Source organism: Cyrtonyx montezumae, unplaced genomic scaffold (genome assembly GCF_038088225.1).
Source record: "Cyrtonyx montezumae isolate F1298 unplaced genomic scaffold, pur_monq_1.0 scaffold_10, whole genome shotgun sequence".
Taxonomy (NCBI): Eukaryota; Metazoa; Chordata; class Aves; order Galliformes; family Odontophoridae; genus Cyrtonyx; species Cyrtonyx montezumae.
In genome coordinates this window covers 13,353,253-13,365,476 of record NW_027071826.1, presented here as the reverse complement: position 1 = coordinate 13,365,476, position 12,224 = coordinate 13,353,253, and the positions used below count along the sequence as shown (strand labels likewise).

Here is a 12,224-nt window from a genome sequence, read left to right as displayed (position 1 = left end):
ATGAGAGTTATCTTTTAAGTATCTTGGATAACATCTTTCCAGATAAAATAGGATTTCTTTCTAAAACCAGAAATCCGTCTGTTTGCAGGTTACACGTCCACAGGTATTTGTTCCAGGAACACTCAGGCTGTTGCTATCTCCTGAGAAGATATAGATTTAAGTTTGTGTTTGTGGCTATGAAGCCTCACACTGCAGATGAAACATGGCTCAGTTATTTGCACAGAAACATGCAGCAATTACAGTGAAGTAAAATCCATCCCACAATCCTCCACCTACAGTCCCCACACTTAACTGGGTGGGGAGAGATAAAAATAGAGTAGTAGGTAAAGATATTTGTAGAAAGAGATGGTTATTTCTTAAAAAGTACTGCACCACACCAGCACTGAGAAATGCAACTCCTCATCTGCTGATTTCTTCCCTCAAACACATCACTTTGAGAATCTTTTTGACTTCTACACGGAGAGAGAGGTTAATTTGGCTCTTCCCCTTCAGACAGATGCCCTTCCCAATTTTCTGCAACAAAGTAAGTTTAGACAGTACAGAACATAAGAAAATAGTGCCTTAAAGAACAGTGATGAGCTAAAATACCCAAGGTTGTCTTAGTCAAATAGAAAGCAATCTTTCAAATGGAAAAAGGAAACAAAATCATTCATTTGAAATATTTTCTAACTAAATGCTATAAACATGTCAGGATACAAGTGATATAACCTTGAAATTGGCTTGGAAAAAGAAAACTGTTTGAACTTCTGTCCAAGCTTAATGGATAAAAAGAAATAAAAAGGAGAAACTATGAGAAGCATGTAATATTTTTTGGTCAGCATTAGTTTGAATACAGTATTTTGAGTATTGCCACTTTTAAACTAATGCCATTCAACTTGTTAGGGTCAGAGATGTCACCAGCTGTCCTGGGAAACACTTTGTGTGGAGCAGAAGCTCATCAAGGCAGGAAAGAGGAGGCGATGTGGTGTGTGAGAGCGTCAGCCCCTTGTCTCCAGTCAGGCCTGTGCTTGGAGGCCAAACAAGAACAGCATCTCTTACGATGTAGTGTTAATACATGGGTTCGTTTGACTGTAGAGCATGATTTGATGTAGGGCATGATTTGAGTTTGACGTAACTCCATGCATGCAATGGGACAGAGAACCCAGACCTTTAATTTGTTAGAGAAATTAGGCACTGACCTTGTTAACACTGCAGACTGAAACGTGCAATCTGTGCTTTCTCTTACCTCTCACTGCTCTTTTATTTCATTGCAAGTGCTTCCTGCACTTAGAGCAAGTAAGTCCTGCTGCCATCCTCACAAGCACTGTGAGCCACAACAGGGCCATTACAGATGCCATCTCCATCAGAATAATTATGTTTCCAGCATTATCTTTAATTTCTTATACTTGGATCTGATTCTGTGTTTTGAGACTTTGCATTTATAACTCCCAGGTCTATTGAATTTGTATATAGAATAACATCACTTTGTTGATCTTCCTCCATCTACAGTCCTCCAGGCAGTTTAATCTCTCCAAATGTCATCTCAATCTACAGGGAACTCCGCTGAAAGTAACATGTCTGTGGGCAGCATGAAATACTGCTGAACATGGAGCCAAGTAACCAGAGAGTTAGAGTAATGAATAGCTACAGCACCTTACTTTTTTTCAGAACAAAGGGATATATTAAAAAAAAATGTTTCCTTCCACTTATAAAATTTCCATGGGTTTCAAACAACAGCAAACAGGTCAAATGCAGTTGTTACCTTGTAATTAAAAACAAAACAAAGCAAAAAACCAACACGAAATTCTCAGTGATCATAATCATTATGTTTCATACATAAATTGATAAACAAAAATACAGAGAAAAATATATTGAAGGATACCTGACTATGAGCACTTGCCACTGGAGATGCACAAGCCCCCAAAAGCAAAGACAGAGATACGTTTGCTCATAAAGTATTAGCTGCTATGAGTCAAGCACCTGTATTATCTCTTAAAACATGGGCCTTGGGATGGGCTATCTCAAAATAAGCTATCGACTGAAGTTATTACTGTTCAAAGCTTATTAAAGGCCTAGATCTTATGCATTCAAATGGGAAGGCAAGCAAAATCAGGGAGTGCTGTGAGTTTATGACAAAGTACTGCAAGCTAAGTTACAAACCAGGGCAGGGATGGGGAGCTTATAGGTCTGATATTGCTCATTTCATTTCTTTCAGCCTGTTATTCCACTATTTTTGCATCATTTTTGACAACACTATAATATGCTCCTGAGTAGTCCTCCAGATATATTTCAAGGCCACTTAACCATCAGCAGAGCAAGCCTAAGACATAGAAAAGCATTTAAATCCAGGGGAATTCAGGAACATACATCAATGGATTTCTGTGGGATCTGGATCAAACTCTGAGTAATCACCAAAATGACAAGTAACAGGATGCTGTGCTCCTTGTCTAGTCCTGAGAGACTCCTACCATCCCAGACCATGTACTCTATTATAAAAAATGAGCACTCAAATTCACAGTTATTTTTAAATGGTGATAAGAGCACTCATTTTTCAGAGATGGAAAAAACTTCTGACTTTACAAGTATTCACCTTTACCTATTTCATTCCAAGGAACATAAGGAAAGAAATGCTATTACACATACAACATCTGGACTACTGAAAAATACTGAATTCGAGACCAAAATATTATTTAAAAGAAAATAACTTTTGCTGGGGATGTTGCCTCTTTCTAGTGAGCACGATTCACCACATAAGGGAGTATATTTTTGATGATCCTAAATCAAGCTTCCAGTAAGGAAGCTCTTTAAAATATTCTTGTGTTGTAACAAAATGTTCTCACTGGTGGTGTAATGAAAGAAAGAAAGAAAGAAAAAGTCCATCTCCTGGTAGGAAATTAATTATTGAGCATTCCACTGCTTGATGATGCGCTCCTACATTCAGTGCAGGCTTTCCATTTTTCCTCTCTCAGTACGTGGAGAAATTCACTATGGAGAATATATAAACAGAACAAAGGGGAAAAGAATATCAGTTTATTAAATGCATTAAACAAGCCAAACAGAACTGGAGTGAGGAGCTCAGTTTGTGTATCGCCACACCTGGTGCTTACTCCCTCTTTATATTCACCTGTTCTCCATCAGACTGACACTTTGTTCTGTGAAATTACCTCTGTTCAAAATGGAAGGGATGCTCCTGAATTTAGCATCACTTAACCTGTGACTGGTTAGAATTACTTCCTTCATTGAAAACAAACAAACAAAGCAAAAAAATAAAATAAAATAACCCCGAAAATCTTTGTTCATGAAGGAAAGAGAAAATACCATAAGTATATGCCCATGGCTAAATATCCAGCCACAACTCCATTTCCAAAAACCAAAATTTTTTTTCCCCCTCCATATCCAGTCAGTTTAACAAATTTCACCACTGTTAATTTTGGTCTTCCTGTGAAAAAAAAAAAAAAAAAAAGCTGAGAAAACCATCCGTATTATAGCTTCAGCCATCTGTTTTATGCCAAAACAGAGTTCCCGAGGCTACTTGTGCCCCTTGCACATGCACCTAGGACACTCCTGAGGTCAGCAGGATTGTACTGCTGCAAAGCATCCCCACAAGAGCAGATCCCAGCAACTGGCATCCTGAATCCTTCAGCAGCATTCTGTGGACCTATCGCACAGAGAGGGAACACGCAACAAGACTGAAACCACATATGCTGTCTTTCAGGTAGCACTTCACATTAGCAGTGCACTACAGCTTAGCTAAGACATGGTTAAGAATTTTTCAAGAGAAACTAATACTTCTATCTTTCAAAAAAAAAAGGAGATGGAAAGAATATGGTAAACTGCTACAGCAAATGGTTGTGTGATGTCTGCAGAAACCTGAATGCCAAGTAGGTTCCTGAGGTACCGGTGGTACTGCTCTCTTGCCATTGCCACTGTCTCCTTGGTTCTTCCATTAGCAGCAGGACAGAAATGTCTCCATCTGCTGTAGACCTGAAAGAGCCCCTGCTTGGCTAGCTCCTTGCATCAGCAGGAGATGGTCAGCTTCCATCCCGCAACTCACATCCCACTGATATCACATGCTGTTCACATCCGGAAATATCTAGCTGCTGCCTGCTATCCTCTCCTTCCCGCATCCTCCCTGTGCATCATGGAGGCATCTTGGGTCTACTGCCACACCAAGGGGTCGCCAGTGACTATAAAGCACTTCCACAAATGCAACAGCATCCACTGAAAGGATGAATTCACGAGTAAGACAAACCATCAGCTCTGGCCATCTCATGTGGCCACGCAGGAGCTCTGCAGTGCACCAGCCCCAGCTGGCTTCTCATTTGAAACTCATGACTTTCTAGCACATCAAAACTGTTCTTGATTCTGCAACTGACAATGATATTCGTGATGATTCAGACTGTATGCTTTTGAGAGTATGCATTTGGAATTACAACGCATGAAAAAGTTTAATTACTACATATGAACATAAAGCATATGCTGCCATTTTACAAGAAAGAGCGTGCTGAAGAGAAGCACCATGCTTTGCCACTGGGCTCTGGCATGACAAAAATCACACTCTCCTGAGTATCAGACTCACCATCTGTAACATATTCCATTTCTAGAAGATAATGTGACAGCTACGTGTTACAAATCATATCTGCTGTCAGTGATAGATATTATCACTTGGTTTGGAGCAGCACCCTAGAACAAATGCCTTTTCTCTCCTGTAATAGCCCACAACAGGCATAAAACTTTTTAAAAATCCTATTCATTTTTGCATGCAAAGTGTCAACTAATATATCTCTGGGAATTCCTCTTATATGGTAAGAGGGGGACAGGAGTTCTTACCATTAACATAATGTTATTCAAAGGAATTTGCCCTGTAGGATGGCGTTCTCCTACAGGACTAAAGGAGTTCCAGAGATGGCTGTGTGCATCTGTATAAATGCATTTTAAGTTCCAGAGAGGAAAACGAGTTTAACTCCTTATATAAATGTCTGGAAAGGCAAAGTGAAAAACATGGTAGTTTTGTGTTTTGTTTTTTTTTTTTAATTATTATTATTATTATTTTTTAAGAACAGATTTTTATTCTTTCAAATTGCCACAAGTTAAGGATTAAACCTATTTTAATCACTAGAGTTGACCACAAGATATCAAATGCAGGCCATCCAAGCTAACACAGAGAATCAAAAGAGACAGAACCATGAGTCAGAAATGTAGGATTATATTACAAAGAAAGACTGACAAAACCCAAGGGGATTTCAACCCAGAATTGCTAGCCCCAGCAACTGAAAAACAGTATTTCAGTAGATATAAAGATGCAGGTCACACCCCATCCACACTTAGCCACAGACCTGAAAGAACAGCTAATTTGGGTCTTTTTTCATTTCTGATAAATTATACATACTCTATGTCAAACCCAACCAAAAAACTAATTTCCAGCAACTGCACTGCCTCTGCCAGTAGACAGAGCTCTAATGTCGTTATGCAGAAGCAGGAAGAGATAATGACCTATAATTCAAGCCTATTATTTCTACGGAACATGAAGATGCATCGCAGCAAAACACAAGCTGTTGAGTATGTTTGATGTAACACACCAATCTAAGTGTTCTCCCATGCCTATAAACCAAAGGCTCTTTTAATTCTTCCATCCGTTTCCGCCAGTCACAAAGAGTTCGCCGGTCAGGGGGCAAAGATAACTTTGGAGGGACCGATACCAACAGCATCCAAGCCCGGGGATTCGCATCCCTTCCGCCAACACAGCCTGTGGCGGAACAGGAGAGCACCTCGGAGGTGATTTCTCCCAGAGCTCTGCCCGCGTTTATTCAGCTGTACGCTTCGGGAAAAGTTTGGTCCACTTCCCCACGCCGGGCCCCGCACCCTGGCCGCGGGGAACCGCCGGCGCCCTCCTCCTCCCCGTAGTCGACGGTCTCTTGGTGGGCTGCGGAGCCCCGGGCGCGGGGAGGGGGAAAAAAAAAGGAGAAAAGGAGGAAGGGGAGCGGGGCGGCGTGGGAGGGGTCTCGCGGGTGTTTGTTTACCTTGGAGGTTCTGCACTCGGATGTCGCTGATGTGCCCGATGAGCTCCTCGCGCTGGAACCAGTCCCACTCCTGCCCGGCCATGGGGCAGCCGGGCCGGCCCGCTCCGGGCAGGGGGCGGCGGGAGCGGGCGGCACCGCCACCGGCACCGGCACCGTCGGCGGGCGCGGAGCGGAGCGGAGCGGAGCTGGAGGGCGGGGAGGGGGGGGCGGCCCCTCTCGGTGCTGCGCTCCGCCCCGCGGCACTCCTCCCTCTCTCCCTCCCTCCCGCCGGCCCCCACCTCCTCCCGCTTCGTCCCCCGGAGCCGCCCCCTAGGGCACCGCCAGGCAGCCCGGTCCCGCGGCCCTAGCAAAGAGGTTCCTTGCCGCCGCTGCCGCGCCTGGGGTGCCCCGAACACTTGTCCCGCACCCCCGTCTGAATGGGAAGAAACAGCTCGGAACGGCGGAGGGGTCCGATGGAGGAGACAAGATGACATGAGCACCGCTGTCGATTAAAAGCAGAGATGTGCTGCTTGTGTATCCCTTTCCCCTACTCTCGCTACGCTGCTGAATTTCCTTTGAAGTGAATTTTCACCCTGAATATCGCCATTCACAGCATTCTTCATCCCAAGTAACTGTCATCGAGGCTAAGGCATCATCACTAAGATGTGCTCTGCAAACTTCCCGAGCAGCACGAGCATCTCTTTACATGTTATTTCGTTAGTGCATACAAACATCTTTAATTTTGCACCTTTTTCTACTCAAACCATGAAGATTGTTTAATGTAAACAGAACAACTTGACACAACCCAGTCGGACTGGTATAGTACCATCAGTTAGACTACCAAAACACACAGCTGAGATCTATGAAGTTAAATATAAACAAACTAGGAGCTGAGACGGCCTCTTTCAAGCTGGAAGTGTTTGTGCTTATCCCAAACTCCGGCCCCATACAGCCATTCGGACACATGGTACTCTTCCTACAGCCCCATCACATGGATTTTCCATCATCCTTCCAAGTCAGGTCCAGAGATAGGACACCTGTTTGTTATTGCTGTAACAGGCACCAGTCAGACATCCCACAGCCCAGCCTACACGTACCGGGGCGGCCCTCAGATTTATTACTGTTTACACATCCAAGCCCTAAAGTTTCTCAGAAATGTAAAAAGATATGAGTGCCACTCCAAAGAGTTCACAAGCCTGAAAGTGAGGAACAGAGGAAATATCGTGTGAAAGGGAAAGTGCAGCTGATTCAGATATATTTGCATGAATCCCAGCACCAGTCTATGGCTTTACGTTGCACTGAGACATCCTGGTGTTGCTAGGTTCCCCAGGACTGCCACCAGTGTGGGATGGGTGGCCCAGGCTTGGTGTCACTGCATATGGGCACCCCGTGGGACCTGGTGTTCTGAGAGCCCTCTGGACAGCCCATCCCAGCCTCCAGGAGCCCCCACGTGTTCTTGCAGCTTCCTCTTAGAATCATAGAGTCAATAAAGTTGCAAAAGACCTCTAAGATCATCTAGTCCAACCATCAGCCCTTCACCACCGTGTCCACTAAACCCTGTCTCACTTGTTGAGAGCATTCAGCTGGTATAAAGTGGAGGCAAATGGGTGAGGAGAAATGGAAAGATCAAAAACTTTTGGCAGTGAAAGGCCTTCAAGAATGTGCAGCAGGAGTAAAGGGCAAGAGGAAGAGGAAAAGAAAGAACATATTATCACTGGCATCATATATTCACTGGCATCTCTGCCCATGTGTAATGTTATGGCTTTGATTCATTGCTCTCTGCACCTTTTTCTGCAGCTTTTTAACGCACTGCTGCCTTCAGTCCTCTCCCTGCCCACGTGCAAGGTGCCCTACTCAGCTCCATCAGCAGGGTGGCTGATGGCAACCCCAGTGCACTGCCATCCTCAGGCCGGCTAGCAGACCAGACTGTGCATGACTTGCACAGTCTGGATCTCAAGATCAGGCTTTGTTTAAGATGTTGTAAATGACTAACACTGTGGTACGAGTTATAAAGTTTATATTCCTGGTGAGGGGGAGGAGAAAGGCTGTTAAAACTCTTTTTATGCAGGAAAACACCTGCTATGTGCACTATTGTCCCGTGACAGAGAAAAACAGAGCTAAGTGGCAGTAGCTGGAGTTGTCTGGCAGGTAGCACTGCCTGGGCTGCCCACTCATCAGCACATTCATATAAGCTGCATCAGCTCCATCTTACATGAGTACAAGACACTGACATTGAAAAATCTTGCCCTGCAAAGTGCAGCTCTGTTTGGGAAGGCAGCAGCCCGACTTTGTCCATCCCAGCCTGTCAGATAGCTTCCCAGCATTTTCCCAGCCCAGCTTTATGGTGAGCAGAAACCCTCACTGGTACAACCTCCATTGAGATGGCTGTGAAAAATGCAATATTTGCAGAATCAAGTATTCCAAAATGAAAAACTAACCTCTGAAATTGTAAGGACGCTAACATTTGAGAGGTGAAAAAGGGCATTCTTTACAGTACTTTTTTTCTTTAAGCTTTGAAGTTCTTCCCTGTAAACATGTGGTCTGTGAATCAGCTCCAGAAAAAAGTATGAAATCTGACATTCTCACATAAAGATAGATCTCCAAACATTATGTTACTTATGCTACTTGTCTTAAAATCTGTAAATGCTTGTGGGAAATTATCTGTGAAAACATTATACGCCTACTAAAAAGTAACTGATCATATACAGTGAGGTGTAAAGAACTTCTCTTAAACAAAAAGTGATCTCAGATTTTGTTATTAAAGTTTGCTTGCCTTTTGATGTTTAAGGACCATCCTATAACTGAAAAAGCAGGTTACATTTAATTAAGTCCCCTGGCTCAGACTTGTTACTCAGGGCAACACCATAAACACTTGGCAGGGATGAACTATAATAACAGGTTTATTAAAAAAAGATCTTGGTCACATACGAGAAGACAGGGAATATACAGGAAGTTCATGGGCAACTTATCACTCTTTTACATCACCTCCTTTTTTTTATTTTTAGTGTATGCAGAAAGAAAATATTAAAAAGCTTTGTTTACCATCTGCATTTGGTTCCTTTGTATATCTTACTTGTGAGTGATTTAATGAGTTGAATTCTTGGTTTGAGAGGAAAAATTGTAACTGAAGACCATCTGATAGTAGCAACAAAACCTCCAAATCCTACAGCTAGGTTTTATACCTGTCCAAAACAAGAGTGCTTTGTGACTCCTACTAAAACGGCAAGTGAAGGTGCCTCTGCAAAATAAACTATAGATATATTTATGTGACTGCAGCTAAACTGCCTTGGTTTATAAACAGAGCTCTGGTATGAACACTCAGTCCATGAATGGATTATTTTCTGGCTCCATGTAAACCTGTTCCAGACCAACAGTAACCAGAACAAGATGTTGTATTCCTTGAAAAAGGAACTTTCACGTGTGGACATAATGTGCACATACCCCAGGCCTCAGAGGAGCATAACTTCCCACACAGGGATTCCCTAGCTATCACTGACTGCCCTTGTCAAATGGCTAAAGAGTATGTCCATAACTATCCCTGCTAGACCTCCCTCTGGCCACACTCCCAATGTCCTCACTGTACTCCACAGGCCTGCAAGTAACTCTTCCTCTTGAAGCAAATACGGTTTGGGAACGCAATGGACAATTGGGTCCCCTTGGCACAGAGCTTGAGTTTTTGCATGTCCTTATAGCTCCTCAGCAAGGCTACAGAGAAGGTGAAGACCTCACTCAGTTTTTAACCTATTAAGTTTTTCTGAAGTCTTCCTGGCCAAACAGTAAACCCAGAGGTTTTCTTGCCCTATTGCTCAATGAGGAAAAGGGAGGAAAGCTAAAGTCTGTAACCTTCAACCAAAAGCAATTCAAACTACAATTCAACTCTCACATTTTACACTTACAGTGCAACCTGACCTGAATGGTGACTCCATTTCAAAGCAATAAGTATGCTACCATAAGTTTCATCAGCACTTCATTTTTCTTGTTTAGCCCGTATCTGAAACACCAAGGAGTGCCAACCATGAGAAAAGATTCATTAACTGTGCCGGATGAATTGCTAAGCAAAGATTTTGCTTTTATTACCCTGTCTGACAGCAACCCTCAGCCTGGCTCTGCTACCCACACACATGTAAACACTGGGAGGGGTACCATGTAAAGTAGGCTTTCAAAGCAAAACATAAGAAAAGTCAGGGGAAAAAAGACAGTCAAATTTAACAAAGTAGGTAGAAGACACTCAAGAAAAAGGTGCAAAAGGAATGAGAGAGACTGTATTAGGAAGATTAAGCAACTGGAGGAAGTGGGGTTATGCATTAAAAAACAAAAGCTATAAAATATACCTAAAAGTGCCATGGGAGCCTTTCTTTGAAGGTAAGGAAGACTGAGGTAAAATGTGTGTTCTATTTCTCAGACAAATTTTGGTAGCAAGCAAAGAATTCATTAGTAAAATTTATATAATCAATAAAATGAATACCAGCTTTGAAAGAGAAGTGACGTGGCCCACTAAACCAGTGCCAATCTTGATTCGTTTCAGCTGACAACAGAAGATGAGGTGCAGTGACTGTCAGCCCTTGTCTTAAAGTACTGCTGAGAATATGAACAAACTCTGGTTTGTCTCTTTTCTTGACTACTAGAAATCCCTTAGGCCACGCTGAAGAGCCACACTAATTCACATCAGCAGCTGCAAACTAATGATAATAAGTAGATTACAGGGTCTTCTAAAAGGTCTCTATGTGCTGTAAATAAGTTTTGCTACACAGGGTTCAGCTGAATTTATATTATCTTCTTGCTGCAAAGGTGAGACCAATCTATGTACCAATCTAGTAGCAAAATGCACTTTCCAGCACGCAGTATTATTTTCAAGGCTGGGCCTTTTGGAATGGTGTCCCATTAGGGTCACCACACTCAGAGCTGTGGAGGTGAGGTCCTTGTGATTCTGCACTAGATCAGCTAGTATGGTAGAAGTGGTGCTGTATGTGTCACCCCTTGTTCTTCCTCTGCTTTTCTATTTTTATTTGTTTATTTATTTATTTATTGTGAACGTGGTCCATTTAAAAGTAGGATTTCTTGAGAACATGCTTCTCTACTTGACGGAGGGAATAGGAGAAGTCTTTCCCTGGCCTGCAGGCTAGTTTTCTTACAGTCAGTGTGGTTTTCTGCCATTCTTTCAGGCAGTTTGAAGGCTGGAAGAAAAGAAGGGTAGTTATGTAAAACTCATTTGAAAATTATGCACTTGCGGAACTGATTTGTTTCTGTTGCCATGGCCCTTTTGTTCAAAATCTTCCCTTTCACTAGGGCAAAACCTTCCCTTGATTCAGAGAGGACTTGACAGTAAAAGCTCAGCAGAGTTTTTGGAAACTTGTTCCTTAATTTTCTTTTTTTTTTTCTCTTTCTATAATTTTTCCTTAGTTTCTGGTGAATGCCAGGAGGCAGTTATCTCATCCCTATGATTGTACTGTGCAATTCTTCCTCTTTGGGATTCACTTGCTCTCAGCTCTGTGTTTCATGACCTTCAGATTTCATGACAATTGATTTCATGACCTTCAGATTCCCATCTGTATGCTCTGGCATGTTACAAAGTTTTGTTACCCCAGCAGATAATGGACCAAGATTGCAATGTGTAGCCATAAAGAGACTGGTTTTCCAGGTAAAGATGTTGTTTATCACCTAAAGCCCCCCCCCAAAAAATAAAAAAATAAAAAAGACCTGTGAAGTAAAACTTTCACCTTCAGAGCCCATGAGTGCATCCCAGGAGTTTTCAGCTCTTCAACAACCTATTCTCATAACATCAGTTTCATCATTTCTGATCTCAGTGACAAAGGTAGCAGTGTCAGCTTGGTGCTAGCAGTGGCTTAAAAATGGCACAAGAAATGAAAGAGTCAAAGCCATGCCAGAGCTTACTGTAGTTAGAGATGATGAATATTTCTGTAGATAGCAACAGCTGGTAACGCTGTGCAGGTAGAAATGATCCAAACCACATCTTAAATTTGCCCTGGGCAGGACAACTCTGCCTCACAGTGTTCAGCTTTAGGTGACCCTGACCAGCAGGCTGGGTTACCCTCTTTTGTCTGAATTACTTTGATTAGATAAATTTGAGGTACTTCAACCATATGCACAATAAATGGAAGTCAGGGACTCTGAAACAATATTCACTGGCAAATACTGTTTCTTGACATAACTACAAATATTTAATATCGTGTAAACAATAAGTCAGCTGCCTCTAACACTGACCAGAAATGAATGCTTCAAGTGGGA

At 42.6% G+C, this 12,224-nt stretch overlaps 1 protein-coding gene across 1 annotated transcript in view; it reads right to left on the bottom strand.

The window, feature by feature from the left end:
• Positions 1-6,150, bottom strand: part of CLMN (calmin) — a 68,143-nt gene extending 61,993 nt beyond the window's left edge. The window contains exon 1 of the mRNA XM_065750683.1: positions 6,000-6,150. Coding sequence (XP_065606755.1) covers positions 6,000-6,081 — 82 coding nt within the window. The 5' untranslated portion in view covers positions 6,082-6,150. The remainder of the gene's footprint in view (positions 1-5,999) is intronic.
• Between the last annotated feature and the right edge of the window lie 6,074 nt (positions 6,151-12,224).